Below are 15,414 nucleotides of genomic sequence, written 5' to 3' on the forward strand. Positions count from 1 at the left end.
CTCTCCCTTCATCTTTGCCACATGCCCTCACTATACCATGTTCACAGTTCTGCCTCACTCAGGGAGGGGGTTGTACAGGGCAGAACATCAGGGGTGGAATCTTGGGGCCATCTCTCAATCCTGCCTGCTCCCCTCTGGAGAAGGGCTCCTGGAAACCCGAGTGCCCAGTGGCGTCCGGGTGGGTGTCTGCTGTGTCTCCCCTCAGGCAGAGCCCCTGTACTGGACACATGGGTCTGTGGAGCCCGTCATGGGCCCGTGTGCACCCTGCTTACTTGTCTCTTGTTGGGTGGCTGTGCCTTGCTGTTCATCAGCTAGCCCAGAGTATTTCCAAATGCATTTCACAGAAAGAGGTCTCCATTGCTCACATAATGCCTGTAAAGCTTTTGAAAACCTGAATATTCTTTTGTATAATTTGAGGTTGACGCAATGAATTGCACTAGTTGAAAAAGGTGTAATTTCTGGCACATTGTTAGATTGACCTTTAAAAGTATAACTGTGTCAATACCTTTAAAATATTTCTAATAGAATATGAATTCTACCTTCCATTTCAAGAAATCCATGAGCGGGCTACTGACAGCATCATCCTTTTTAGTTTTTCACTTCTGTCTCCATGTCGCTGCCCTCACAGAGTTCTGCCCTGTTAACAAGACTGTTGTACTCCTTTGGGACAGAAATTTATTTCCTGTGACCATAAGGCTGTAAGGGTTAAAAACACTTCTGGATTGAGTTCTCATTACAATTATTAGTAGTCCACAATTCTCAAAACCGTGTAAACATTTGTAACTAGTTAATAATAAATAATAAAATGCATTGTGATTATATCTCGTGAAGAGGTGGTTGGGGCTCCCTTTTCCAGTTCCTGAGTCCATGGACAGTTGCGACATTTTGCTTTGGTGGAGACAGGGTTCGGCTTCGACTCTCTTTCTGGTTCTGATTTTTACGTGGTTCATACAAGCCAGTGTCTAGGAAAGGAAAGAGATTTATTATAGCAATGTTCCTCAGTTGCATGCCAAAAATCTTAGTGATCTAACCTCAAAAATTATTTTAATGATCTGTGAGCTGAAGATTCAACTAGGTCTTCCTTCAGTTTTGTTGAAAGCAAAGAATTGTAAACTAGCTCTCTTCCCAAGGAGATATCAGTCAACAGTTGAGGCACTCACTCTTTCACGCCCACACCAGCATCTCACACTGACCCCTGGTTTGCTGCCAGGGTTCTCCACATCCTGGTCAAGGCACCCTGGTGTCAGTGTGGACGGGTGAGTGGGAATTTTTTTTTAAGCAGGGAAAAGAGCTTTGTGAATGAGAACACCTTGACCAGATGTGTTCTCCCCAGGGAATCGTTTTTAAGAAATAGTACATTCTGGAAGGTGAGGACCTGGAAATGAAGTTGCTGAGAGAGATCCATTTCCACAACCCCCCTGGGCCTCCTGTAGGGACACACCTCCTCCAGTTCGAAGCTGGTTGCCTCAGAGCATTATTTCCTTGATCTTCAGGGAAAAAAAGGTCTATTCAGTCAAACAACTTGGCTAAATGATGGCATGAACACATTTTAATCTATTTATTTCCTTCAGGACTTCTCAGACCTCTAATGTTTAAAGTCCATTGTAAATTTCCATTAGGGAATGATTGTCTACTTGGCAGCTCATGGAACCTGGGAGCAAGAGAGTGTGTGCATGTACATGTGTGTAGGGTCTTGGGGACACCAGTGTTCCATGGAGTACACTCTGGGAAAATACCAAATGCATACAGACTATCTTAGTCTCCTGTTTCATATCTGTGAGAAGCCATGAAGTTGTCAAAAAGTCTCTAAGTAACTCAGTAACCGAATCAGAAGTCTCCTGAGTTACTTTTGATACCAGGCCTGTGAGTAGGTTGCGAGGATTTGGAGGATTATTTTAGATGCCACTTGAGAACAACTAGAAGAGTGGAAAATATAATTATGCCTTTGCTGGAAATGCAGCTGATTATTTTTGTATTTTAGAAGACCATACCATGGTCCTGAGACTTGTTTTGGATATGAAGCAGTGCTGGTTTTGCTCCTGATCTGGGGTGTGGGTGGTTGGTGGTAGTGTGGCATGACACTGGACTAGATTCCATGTGTGTTTCTGGGGACACAAAATCATCATATTTAAAAGCAACCTCCCCCTGACCTCAGGTTGATTGTTGGAGGGTGAAATTCAAGAGCGATATTTTCTTCTTGGTTAGTATTGCTCTGCATTTCAAGTGACATAGTTCTTTCCCTCCCCAGCATCTTACAACAAAGTTTAAGATGCCAAGGGTTAAAAAAGTAATGATCGAAAACTCTAAATGACAATGTGCTTTGGGATTAAGCGGTGTCGGTTCCTGTGTATTTATATGTGTTCTTGCTCCCTTGAAGAGGCTGCCTGTTAAGAGTTTGATGATTCCCAGATTAGGGTTCCATCCACTTGTACAGTTGTGCTTCAGAGCAAAACTCGGGGCCCTCTGGTTGTACTTCATGCACTTTCCCAGTGAAATCTCGAGGCAATCAATGTCATGTTCTTCTGCCAGTAGTCCCTACTGGGTGTTTGCCCTTTCTTTGCAGAGCACCAGCATTCTGGAAGGGTAGTGACAAGCGGAGCGATTGTAAAAGTCTAAGTTTGGTTGGGATGGAATGAGTAAAAATATCATGCAAGCGTACGACTTTTAGGAACCTTAACTGTACCCCGTAACAACTTGTGCTCACTGAATCTACTCTACAGAATGTAAAAATTCCTAGTCCAACTTTCCTGTTATCTATTAATCAACAGTCAGGCAAGTTAAACTGTCAGAATCCCGTGTCCAGTTTATTTCCACCAAGTATGATGGGGTCACCCCCTCTGTCAGTGCAGGCCACTGGGAGTTGATTGTATTGAATTACTCTTGTGTACCCTTGCAATGAACGTTGTTGTGTTAAGGTCTTCTTTTTCTTTGTGATTCTTTTGTTCCATAGCGTCGTCCCCCAGACTACAGTAATACTCAACAATGATCGGCAGAACGCCATTGTAGCCAAGATGGACGACCCCTTGAGCAACAGGGCACCGGATTCCCTGGAAAATATCATTAGCAAGTCAGTAGCCACAACACCAACCCCACCTTCCACTGCCACTGCCACTCTGACGAGTCCCGCAGGAATAAGTGAGCGAGCCCACGCTGAGGCCCGGGCGGAGCTCACTGCTCCTTTCTGTGACCCATGGCGGCGCGAAGGGGATGCACGCATGTTACCTGGAGGCTGGCCGTGCCACTTCCAGGGCTCGTGTCCTTGTTACTAGGTGGACCAAGTGCGGGACGTGAAGGGAGACGTGACATTTTTGAACTCCTGTGTCTAATGTTCACATGTGTAACAGGGAAGTCACTTTGCATTTTCACAACAGTAAGATGAAGCTGCTACTCCTCTCACCTTGCTCATTGATTACTTAAGTCTGTCTGTCTCTGTACAGCAGCTTGTCTGGTACACAGATACCGTCCTTTAATTTGTGAAGTGACACAGGCATTTTGAGTTCGTGACTTTTTTCTTATACCCTTTCTCTTAAGACATTTTGAAGGCATGCTTGCTGGGAAGTGAGAGTGAGCAGAGACCCCACCTTGTGTGGAGCTGAGTTCAGAGCCAGTGGCCTGCCTCCTGGTCTACCTCCACCTCTCCTACAATACCCCTGAGGGGACTTTTGTGCTTTCGTCCCAGTCTGTGTCTTCACAGAGTTCTATTTTGGCTTTTCTTCTCCCGATTTTTCCTGTTGTCTTGATTGTCTTAGCTTACTTATCTAGCATTCTTGAGGGACAGATGTGTTGGAGTGAGGGAGGCAAGATGGTGGCGTTACTGGTGTGTCTGGTCCTCAGAGGCAGAGGAAGCCTGATAGTGGAGAGGAACACAGGTTGGACGTGTTTCTTGCGGGATTTGGGTGAGGGCAGCCCATCAGATGCCTAGTTTCCAGGGGAAGATTCAGTGTGGACAGTGGTCTGTGGAAGCCAGGCATGGAAACCGCAGTTCCCGCCTTCAGTTGTGGCCATCATTTTAAACATCCTTTGACTTTGCAGTCACGGAAATTGTGCTTCTTTCCCTGTTCTCTGTTCAGCATGCCAAGTTAAGGAATGTCGGAAGGGCCATTAAAAAGGCAAGTAAGAAGTTTCCAGATAGCCCTTCCCCCTTTTGGAGAGATTTCTGGAGATGGCTACAGTTGTGTTTTGCAAACAGTATTTATTGCCTGTCTCAGGAGCTGCCATGGTGGCAAGACTGTCTCCTGGGTTTCTTGACTGGCCTGAGTCCACCTCAGGGTTTTTGGTCAGTGGGATAATCAGGAGGAGTGCTGTCATTTCCAGAATGTCCAATGCTGTGCATTGAACCGGTTCAGTGTAATTCTCCAAGTGCACTTCCCCTTGATCTGGTTCTTCCTAGAACTTAGCCCTAAAACATTAGTCTTACTCAGATGTCACCATTTGTAGCATGGTCTTTGAGATCAGAAGGCACATTCTAGGCCTTGAGTTACACAAGTTATGATTTTACTTTTGTAAAATGGACATTTTTTAAAAACTTTGAAGTTTTGTACAGTTTCTTCCAACCCCAGACTATTTTCTGCTATGAAATTGCTGTTAATCTTGAGAGAGCGCATGTGGGCAGGCTGTGTGGTCCCGGCTGGGGTGGACTGTGCTGAGGAGAGGAGAGGAGGCGTCCAAGGGGTGCACGCGTTGGGCTCCTGTGGTCTGGCTGCTCTCACCATGCGGGCTGGCATTCTGTTTCCCTTCCAGTGCAGTGCCTGGGCGTCGGCAGAACACCATTGTGGTGAAGGTACCTGGTCAAGAGGACAGCCACAACGAAGATGGGGAGAGTGGGTCTGAGGCCAGCGACTCTGTGTCCAACTGTGGGCAGTCGGGAAGTCAGAACATTGGCAACAACGTCACCTTGATCACCCTGAACTCCGAAGGTGAGTCTCACAAAGCCTTTCCTTCCCTTTGTCACAAAAGTACAGGAAAATAGTATGTGTTTGTTTTAAAACACTGATATGATACAACAATGGTGAAAATCACCCAAATTCCACTGCCCAGAGATCTCTGTCAACCTTCCAGGCCTTTTCTGTGTCTGTTAACGTACATGCTATGTTTATGATTTTATAACCTACTTTTTTCCAATGAACCCACTGCTGTTGGGTGATTCCGACTCATAGTGACCCTATAGGACAGAGTAGAACTGCTCCAAAGGGTTTCCAAGGCTGTAATCTTTATGGAAACAGACTGCCACATCTTTCTCCCATGAACCGCTGGTGGGTTTGAACCACTGCCCTTTTGGTAAGCAGCTGAGCACTTAACCACAGTGCCACCAGGCCTCCTTTTTCTTCCATACGTAGTAAAAATCCACATTAATGAGGGCAGATTTCATAATCCTTGGTGATTTAATCTGGTTCTGGATGCTTTCTGCTGATGGGCATTGTAGTTTTTCATTTTTATAACTGCCAGTAGCATTGCTGCTCTGAAGCTGGGTCCTCTCACCTGTCTGATGAGTGTCAACATCGACTGGAAGAAGTAGATTGAGGGTCTGGGATGAAAACCACATTAGCAGTAATTGCAGAGAAAAATAGCTGCTGCTGTTCTTTTTCCACGTGGATTTTGGTACATAGCCACATATGTCAGGTTACTCACGTTAGGCCTGAGGTTCATTTGGTTTAAAATTTTTCCAGCTAAGAAACAAAAAACTTCATACTTTGGGGGAGTCAGGAGTTATCATAGAAACCAAAATTTTCATCCTTTTTATTTATGTTTCTTAATGTAATATGGTTAATGTGAAATATATTTCAGTTGAGGAAAACAACGGACTGACTTTCAGATGGAACTTACAAAAGGGGATAAAATCTGGAGGGAGCTTACTTAGTACTCCTAAAGAAAAAAATCACTTTTTCTTTTTATCTGAGTCTAAGTTCTTTAAATATGAGATGATGCTCTTTGGGGGAAACGATTCTTACTTAGCAAAGGGTTTGAGCAAAGTTTTGTAACCACTTTTAAAATTAATTGTTTCCACCAAACTTAACTTTGATGAGTAACACAGGTTGTTAAAATTGGGGCAAATTAGAAAGAAATTTAATTTTGACTTTATTTTGAGGAGAAAGAAGTAATAACTCAGAAGCAGTCTGTTATCACTCCATTAGGAGGAAAACTTTTTGTAATCGGTCTGTTTCACCGACTTCTGTCCTTGGGAATGTACGTCCCCCTAGTGTTTCAATGTTACAAAAATATCTGCTGAGGCGCCTTATTTGACCCTGTGGTTTGGTGAAGATTATACAGAGACAGATGGAGTCATCTGTAAGTGATTGCTGTATATGTAAATATTGGAAAAATAACTAATCCTTTAACATCTCTGCTACCAGATTTGCTATTGACCTGCACTGGCATCATCTGATAAACATTTCCATGAGATGGATGAGGCTCTGAGAACTGGACTAGCAGTTTTCCCTGCCCATGTGCTCCCCTTGACTGGAAACCATAGGCCCAGCTGCAGAGAATGCTAAGTGAGCCAGTTTATATTAGAGAGTGCATTATTAGCATGAGAAGTGCTGAAGGGCAGAGGCTTGTCTTTACAGTTAGTCAGTTTTGTTCCTCATAAGAGCCTAGGGTTGAAAGCACACAGCTTGTTCTTATTTTCTTATAAAAGTAGTTCAGTACCTGAAGTTCTTGAGGACCACAGGTTTCAAAATGGCTATTTCTTAAGAATCCCAAATGGTCTGCATGAGTTGGCACCTTAGAGAAAATCGAGAGTCACTTTACTATCCGGAAGAGGTACCATATCATTGTGTCCTAGCTTTTTGCTTAGGCATTTCCATTTGCCTTGGCATAAAGTCTGTTTGAAGACGACATCTCCTGGTCATTCCGAACAGTGCACAGGAAACATGTTTCTCAGTTCTCTTCAGTTGACTGGTTAGGCGTTAGTACTCATCTTTGTTAAGTACTGAAAATGTATCGTTAGGTGCTGTCAAGTCAGTTTCGACTCATAGCAACCCCATGTGACAGAGTAGAACTGCCCTGTAGTGTTTTCCAGGCTGTAATCTTTACGGGAGCAGATTGCCAGGTCTTTCCTGTCGCGGAGCAGCTGGTGGGTTCGAACCCTTTAGGTTAGCAGCTGAGCACCTAACTGTTGCATCCCAGGGCTCCCCACTGAAAGTGTATGGTATGTGGTTATTCCCAGGTAAAGCTGGACAACTGAGCTAGAGAAACAGATGAGGGAGAATGGATTGAGGATGGAATCAGTTAATTAATTAAAGGATTTAGACAAATTAATTAGGAGTTAAAATTCCTACTGTGTACGGATTTCGTAATTCTTACAAAACGACTAACCATACATACAAAAGTGTTGTGTACTTAATTTTAATGGGGGAAGCATTGTACTTCAGGTATAATTGAATTGTTGTCTGGAATTGGCCCTCTGAATGCTCCAAAGCCCCGTGACCTGTATGGTAAATAGCTGTGATGTGCTACGCGGGGCAGCAAAAGAAGGACGGGAGAAGCAGTTCGTTGTGGGAGATTGCCAGGCCTAGGAATGGAGAGCTCTTTGTGTTTTATGGGATGTTGATAATACAATATGTTCTGAAATAAAACTAGTGAACGTTGCAAGTGTGTTCACAAAAAAACAGCCTTACTTACGTAAAGAAAATCCTGCTGAAAAAACTTCTTAAAAATTTATGTATGTGATTTATTTTACATAAAGTTTATTTTATATACATTCTTTAGGAGTTTGATAACATCAGTGCACATTATTTGTGGTAGTCATAAACTGGCTGCTAAGAAGAATAGGGTTACAGACAAGGTAGGGACCAAAATAAAGCCAAATTAATGAAGAGAAAATAGTCTAAGAACATACAAGTGGGTTCTTGAGCATGAGCACATAGTGATATTGTTCATCCTGCATCAGAAAGGGTGGTCATGAAAGGGTGTTCTAGAACACTAACTGTAAGGGGGCCGTCATTTTGACAACTCTCATGTATTTACAGAATTGGCAGCATGTGACATTAATTAGGGACACCATGTCTGTGCTCAGCGGTTCACTGTCCTTCATGCCAAAGACTGAGATGTTTTTGGACACGCTCGTTAATCAGAGTTGAGGCTCATGACATAAGCAGTTCAGGAGATCAGACGTGGCCCTTCCATAGAAAGAGGCTCTTGTGGTTCTTGCTGTGAGCTGAGGTGGGGACGCTTGGCCGTGGGACATATGCAGCAGGCCTGGCTCACGCGCTTTGCCCTCCAGTCAGCCGGGAGGTCATGTGGCTTCTGGGGAGGAACGCCTGGCTGTAGACCAAAGACTGTTTACTTTTTCTCTTCTATGTCATTCTCCTATATGGAACTTACTCTATTGAGTTGCCAGTTTAAAAACCCACGTTATCACTCTATTTTATAGCTTACTTGTTGCTGTCAAGTCGACTCTGACTCATGGTGACCCCGTGTGTTACAGAATAAACTGCTCCATAGGGTTTTCATGGCTGTGATCTTTATAGACGCAGATCACCAGGCCTTTCTTCTGTGGTACCACGACATGAGTTTGAACCGCCAGCATTTAGGTTAGCAATTAAGTGCAGTGTTTGCTCCACCTCAGGACCTCTTTTATACCTTAAAGATGTCAAATTTCTCCAAGTAAGTGTGGGTGTTGGGGCTACAGGCACAAAGTTAACTATATCTAAAGACAGAAAGGTGGGCACCCGTTCTTACGTTATAGTTTGGTTTGGGGTAGAGTGGCCCTGGACATGTTTGCGCCCTGATGTTCGTATGCAGTGATGCAGCCTGACAGCTGTCAGGGGATTGGCCTTGGATTTCCCCTTCTGTGGATTCCATGTGGACGTAGTCTGTATCACTGTTCGTTGTGGGAATTATTTCTCTCGTTTCATACAGTGTGTTGCCTGTGAAATTCATAAGCAGTTTGTGTGTATCTTTACACAAGCAAGATGAAAATTAATTTTTGATAGGGATGGAACATAGAACCCTCTACTAGCTCATAACCTTGAATCTGTTCTCTGAAAACTTTCCTGACAGTGGTTGAGGGCTGCGCCTGAGGAATTTCATTGATGTGAAGCTGACTGTGTTGTGAACAGCTGTGGTGTAAGCAGTGAATCATGAAGTTTTCCTTTCTTTTAGTTTGCTCCTTGACCATGGGTAGAGACTGAAATGTCTCATTAGTTGTCTCTCTTGGTGGCTGCTGAGTGCTGAATATGGAGAGTCTCAGTCACACTAGTGGAAAACCAGCAAACGATGACAAGCTCTCTACTCGGGGGTAAGGGGGCACGCAGCCGAAACCCACAGTGTGTCCATGCGGCATGCACTTAGAGTTGTAACCTGGACTCTGAGATGCTTGATGTGGCTGACAGTGTGGGATGCTGTAGGCAGAAACCATGCTGTCCCTGGAAAGGACTCTGTGGGAGTGAGGTGGTGTAGTTATGGCTGATAGCTCTCCCGTGGCCTGACTCAGTCCCTCCCAAGGCCCTAGGTGTGCAGGTGTTTGCAGGCCTCATGTGGGGAGAGGGGGCAGACCTTCACCAGATTTGTGCAGGCCTCACCGAGAGTGCAGACCCTCATGTGCAGGCCTCACTGGGTGTGCATAGGCCTCACTGGGTGTGCAGACCTCATTGGATGTGTGCAGACCTCACTGGATGTGTGCAGACCCTCACCAGGTGTGTGCAGGCCTCACCAGGTGCACAGGCCTCACTGGGTGTGCATAGGCCTCACTGGGTGTGCGCAGGCCTTACCAGTGTACAGACCCTCACCAGGGTGTGCAGACCCTCACCAGGTGTGCAGACCCTCACCAGGTGTGTAGACCCTTACTGGGTGTGCAGACCCTCACCAGGTGTGCAGATCCTAAATGGGTATGCAGGTTTCACTGGGTGTGTGCAGGCCCCTCCGGATGTGTGCAGAACATTATTCATGTGCACAGGCCTTACCAAGTACGCGGGCTTCGCCAGGTGTGTGCAGGCCTCGCCAGCTGACTTGGGCTTGGTACTGGCACATGAGGAGTGATGGTGCTTTGCATGGAGTCCACTGATAACCCAGATTTCCTCAGAAGAGAGTCCTGGAGTTGTTATAACATGTGCAGTGTGTCTAGCACATCATAGGTGCTGAATGAACATTGTCTTGTCTCACTGGGGAAGAGTCGATGCTGAGCCTGGCCTGGGTGGTTCTGTGGGTCGGTCCTAAGCCTAGCCCACGGCATTCATGGGTCTGTCCCGAGCCGAGCCCAGGGCGTTCCATGGGTCTGTGCCAAGCCCAGCCCAGAGTGTTTCGTAGGTCAGTAGCCCTGGGGTCAGTGGGTTGGTGCCCGGGTTAGACCAGAGCGGTCAGTGGTCATGCCAAGCCTAGCCCAGGAAGGGATGTGTGCTGTGCCAACCTGGGGGAGTTTTGGGCTTTTATTGGTTGTTTCTTCATTTTTTTCTCATGCTAATGGAAGAGGAAGCATAGAACCAGGTGGCTGTTTCTTCTTTGGTCATCCTTTTTATCTTGGTGTTTTTTCTACTCCTCTCATTTTTCTGGTTTTAAAGTAGAACCTCAAAGCAAATACTTGTATTCTGAGCTGTTTCAGTGGTAAGAAAATTCAGATTACTGCTGGAGGTTTTTTGTTTTAATGGGGTTTTTCAGAAGTGCCAATTAACTTCATTGAAGATATCAATGATTGGAATAGAAAGGAAGTTTATTTTTCTTATAACCCAATTTGTAGTTTTTCAATAAAGCTACTAATATTTTTCTGTTGTTTCAGATGCCAGAATTGGACCAAGCCATTCTAGTAAAATAAATATGTTCTTTCAGAATCGTTTCTGAAATATTTATGTGGGCTGGTGCTCCACATTGTTTTTCTTCAATTGTCAGAGTGAGGTGTTGGTGTGCAGCCCAGGACGCAGAGAGTATGTGGAGTCCAAGCTGAGGCCTGGCTCGTGGAGAAGGAAGATGAGCAAGGGCCCAGCACGTTTAGGGGAGGTCAGACCCGAGTGAGCAGGCTTCGGCCAGCGCCCCTTCTGATGAGAAACGGCCTCTTCGCAGCCCGTTGGCAGTCCTGCTGGCTGGTTGGAGAGCTTGGAGGGTGCTGCTCTATCCCTTGAGGTCTCATGGGTGATAGCAGGGAAACCCAGTCCTCTCCTTCCACTGGGATGGTTTGCCCCTGTTTCCATGGTGTTTATTATCCTCACTGTGTTTGGTCATAGAGTTGCAACACAATGCTGTCACCTGGCTTGGCCTTCTTGGTGACTGCACACCTGTGGCCACAGTTCATGGAGGTGAGGTTAGGAGTCTTATGCCCACAGTGACCCTGGTGGAGGTGTGAGTCAGTATAGAGTAACACATGCTGAGTTATTCTAATCTGCTCTTGGGGAGTCAGCACTTGAGGGAAAGCAGAAGAGACAGGAGTGGCATGTGGCCTTCCAAGGAAGTTTGCATTAAACTTTTGGTTAATTCCTTCTCATAGACACTGCCTGATTGAGTTAAAAAAAAAAAAAAGAAAAAGAAATTAATAACAATTCCCTGTGATCTGACTGTGCAAATTCCAGGCTGGTATTTTTAATCTTCTTTTCTTTTTTCCTGGTAGACAGTTTTGGACCTATAGAAAGTTTAATAACCCAATAAACTGTATCAGGAAGCATGTGTACTAGATGCTTTTTACTTTAGACAAACAACGTGTCTTTAAGGGTCAGCAGCTTTCTTGGAAGAGGCACCTGAAGTGCCCTGTTCACTGCAGGCAGGAGTAGTAGTAGCTGGGAGCATTGCTTCACGTTCAGCTCCACCCTCACCTGCCTTGTGATCTCACGTTCAGCTCCGCCCTCACCTGCCCTGTGACCTCATGTTCAGCTCCGCCCTCACTTGCCCTGTGACCTTGATCAAAGTATGGAAACTGCAGAGGCTTCATTCCCTCCCCTGTGAGATGGACCACAGTGCCAGTTTCTTGGGTTACTGTGTGAATTAATGAAGGCAGGCCTGCCTTAGTGCTCAGAGAGGAGGTATGGGTTTGGGAACTTGCCTGCTCAGATGGGCCCACATGGGGCTGTGACCCTGGGCAAGTTGTCTAGTGCTCTCTGCCTAGGCTGTCCCATGTTTGGACTCTCAGAGCCCTGCCGGTACCGCCAGGAACGCCACAAGCACTGGTGCGCGTGTGGCCCAGAACACAGAGCAGGGGTGAACTTTAGTCTTCCTGATTTCTTCAAGAAAGAACAGGCCAGGGCCTGCCCCTGTTAGGGCTTGCTTTTGAGGTGCTTTGTAGCTTGACTAGTTAAAAGTTCACCAGAATACATAGTTCACTAAGAATGGAAGTTTTTATTGACTGCGATGCTCACAATTTATGATGCTTATTATGAAGTTTGTGCGTTTGTGCAGCTGCACAGGGTTTCTGTTGCACTTTTGCAGTTTTTATCTGAGTGTTAATAACAACCCCTCTGAGCATCAAAGGAGAGGGTTTTGCACCTCAGGATCATGAAGAAGTTTTTCTGTTTTTCAAAAGCTATAAATGGCAGATCTGAGAATCAAACTCCTTTCTTGAGCTACGCTATGCGCATTTATGCATCGAGAATCTCAGCAAATGGAGAAAAGGGACTCATGCAGTTGAGTTTCTTAACTCATGTCTTACTGTCAGTTGTAGAGTAATACCGCGTTCACAAACTGCAGGGTATTGGCTTACAGGTTGGTTCTAATCAAATTCTTAAAGACAGGGGAATTCAATTTCAGAAGTTAATCATTTCAGGCTGTAAACTCTGTTATAGTGGCTTCTGTGATGGGAAGGCAGGTGAACTTCTGAGCAGCCCAGGGCTTGAGGCACACTTGGTGTCTCGTGGCCAATTCCTAGCCGGCCCCCCCCCAGGTTTGTGGGGCACACAGACCACAGCTACAGAGTGCTGGGGAAGCCGAGGTAGGGTTAGTGAGGGAAGCATTTTTTTCTGTTTGGTGGAGGTGAACCACATCTTAAGGAGGATGCTAGTGACTTGGAAATAATAAAAATAAACCAAGCCAGTTACCTTCGAGTCAATTCTGACTCATGACGACCTTGTGTGTTGCAGAGTAGAACTGCTCCATAGGGTTTTTTTTTTTGGTTGTAATCTTTAGAGAAGCAGATTGCCAGGCTTTTCTCCTGTGGTGCCACTGGGTGAGTTTGAACCACCAACCTTTAGGTTAGTAGTTGGGTGCAAACGATTTGTACCACTCAGGGACCTTTGTGGCTTACAGAGAAGGGGAATTTCCACAACAGAGCGACCCTTTCTTGCCCTGGGTTTCAAAAAAAAAAAAAAAAAACAGTCCTGGTGCTGCTCTCACCCTCATCTGAGTCACTGAGGTTCATGGAGAGGTGGCAGCATCATGCTCACATCACTGTCTTGGCTGGATGGCTGTCCTTCTGACATTCCAGGCGCAACATCTCATTGACACTCTGAGTGGCTTTTACTCCCTGCCTGAAAAACAACAAAGAACTCTGTGCAGTGTTTATATTACTTTAAAGTATTGTCTAAACAGAGAAGACTTGGTTCAGCAGAAGCCAGTGCCACTCGTTATTCATGAAGGGACGAGGTTGTCTTAGAAAGGTTCGAGAATTAAAGCTGAAAGCCCTGAGCCCACTGCTGCCTGCATTTTCCTGATTGCTGTGTTGAGACCATTCCAGGGACGCAGGGGCAACCACGCACTCTGCCCCTCTGATGCCCGAGGTGCTGCTGCTGCCTTCTGGCTAGCTTGTGACCTCAAATGCCTGAGCCCAAAGGTGCTTGGTGGTCACCAGGTTGGGCCATGTTTGCAGTTAGCTCCAGTGCCTGAGAACTCTGGAAGCGTAAGGACAGCCAACCCTGTCAGGATATGTAACAATCATCTTCTAAACAGCCCACAGCAGCCGCCTGCATCCTCCTTGGCCTTCCTCTGTTTGTCCCTGCTCTGCATGGAATCATTAGGGATTCCCGTGCACTCGCCCCTGCACGACCTTCCACCCTTGCCTGCCCTTCCCTGTACTCTTTACTCCATGCACACTGGCTCCCTTTCATTCCCAGGGCGCCCTGCTCCTTCCTGGCCTGGCCTGTGCACTGCTCCTCTTCTGGAATATCTCTGGGATTCTTCTCATGGCTGCCTCCTCCCCCTCCTTTGCTTCAGGTCCTCTCATGCTTGGGGCTCCTAGCCCCATCTGCAGCAGACCCACCTGTCACTCTCTAGGCCAGCACCCGCCCCTTGCTTCAGGGCCTCCCCTTTTGTAACCGCTGTTTGTCTGTGTCCTTAGCCAGCTCCCTGCTCTCCATGAGCTGTTGGGGTTTCCCTTGTGCTCCAGGCTTGTTGGCAAAGCCATGCCATGCTGGCTGCCCACTGGAGGAACCTCCTGTTTTCACGGAAGCTGGAATATAAATATCAGAACGTTTCAAAAGAAATCTCACAAAGAATATTGAAGCCATGACCACTGGGTTGTGACACACTTTCACCACCCAAGCCTGGAAAAGCCTGAGCAGACGTGGGCCCCTTAGTTCCCTGCTGACCACCCCACCTCACCCTCCAGATCAGCCCCTATGTGGAGTATTTGCACGGGGGGTGGGGATGACTGCTTCTTGCACCCTAACCTGGTCAGTTTGGGGTTAGAGGAGATTGCATGGAAGGTGCTGGATCTCCTTGCTGAGTTGAGCGTTCCCAAGGCTTGTGATTACATACGGGGGACCCTTCTGCCCTTCCACATCCAGTACTTGTGCTGTTCTTAAAACCGCCCTGAGATGCTGTCATACAGAGATGGAGTCTGTGTGGTTGAGAGAAGCCAAGTGACCTGCCCAAGGCCTCACTAGGAGGTAGGAGAGCCATGGAGGGCAGGTCTTCTCCTGGCCTGTGTCTGGCATAGCACCATGATGCCACCACTGTTGGGAAAAAACCCACAGTCCTCTATCCCAGAGGGAGTGGGAAGTGCTGCTGGGCCATGCAGATGCCACTGCAGGTGTTGTGGCGACCTCCGTCAGCTAACCGCTGCCACCTCCTTTCCAGAGCTCTGCCTATCTCCCCATTTGGGAGGAAGGCAGACGGCTGCCTGGCTGCTCTTTCTTTTCTCCCTTCTACATTGAGCAAACATGTCACCATGACTCGGGCCTGTCCCCTGGCTTCCCTCTGTAGCCTTGCTAGAGGCAAAGAAAGTAAGTGTCAGTGGTGCCTGCCACCTTGGCGTTTGTGTTTTAAACTGCCCTGAGGAAGCCCCGAGTCAGGGTTGGTGATTTGCAGTCTGCAAGGCTGAGGCTGGACTTGCCTTGGTTGCTACTCCGGGAGTCCAGGGGCCGCTTGTCGCAAATCTCTGCTTCTTGTGGGAGATGGTCATCCATCCCAAGCTTGCACTGGAACTTCAGTTAGATGGGAGCCAGCTGAGGTGTGGGGGTGCACAGAAGAAAAGTCAATTCTGCAGGAAGTAGGGGCATGTGCCAGCCATGGGGATCGGCACTGATTTCCTGTCGTGTTCTAGAATATAAGGGCTCCTGGGGTCAG

The 15,414-nt window shown here is 46.7% G+C and overlaps 1 protein-coding gene across 4 annotated transcripts in view; it reads left to right on the top strand.

The window, feature by feature from the left end:
* Window positions 1-15,414, top strand: part of BANP (BTG3 associated nuclear protein) — a 77,058-nt gene that overhangs the window by 15,050 nt on the left and 46,594 nt on the right. For 2 of the 4 annotated variants that reach the window (XM_004377749.2, XM_023732560.1), the window contains exons 4-5: window positions 2,951-3,067; window positions 4,741-4,916. In XM_004377749.2, coding sequence (XP_004377806.1) covers window positions 2,951-3,067; window positions 4,741-4,916 — 293 coding nt within the window. The remainder of the gene's footprint in view (window positions 1-2,950; window positions 3,068-4,740; window positions 4,917-15,414) is intronic. The other 2 variants (XM_004377752.2, XM_023732561.1) reach the window with 1 other exon arrangement.

This window comes from Trichechus manatus, unplaced genomic scaffold (genome assembly GCF_000243295.1).
Source record: "Trichechus manatus latirostris isolate Lorelei unplaced genomic scaffold, TriManLat1.0 scaffold00053, whole genome shotgun sequence".
Taxonomy (NCBI): domain Eukaryota; kingdom Metazoa; phylum Chordata; class Mammalia; order Sirenia; family Trichechidae; genus Trichechus; species Trichechus manatus.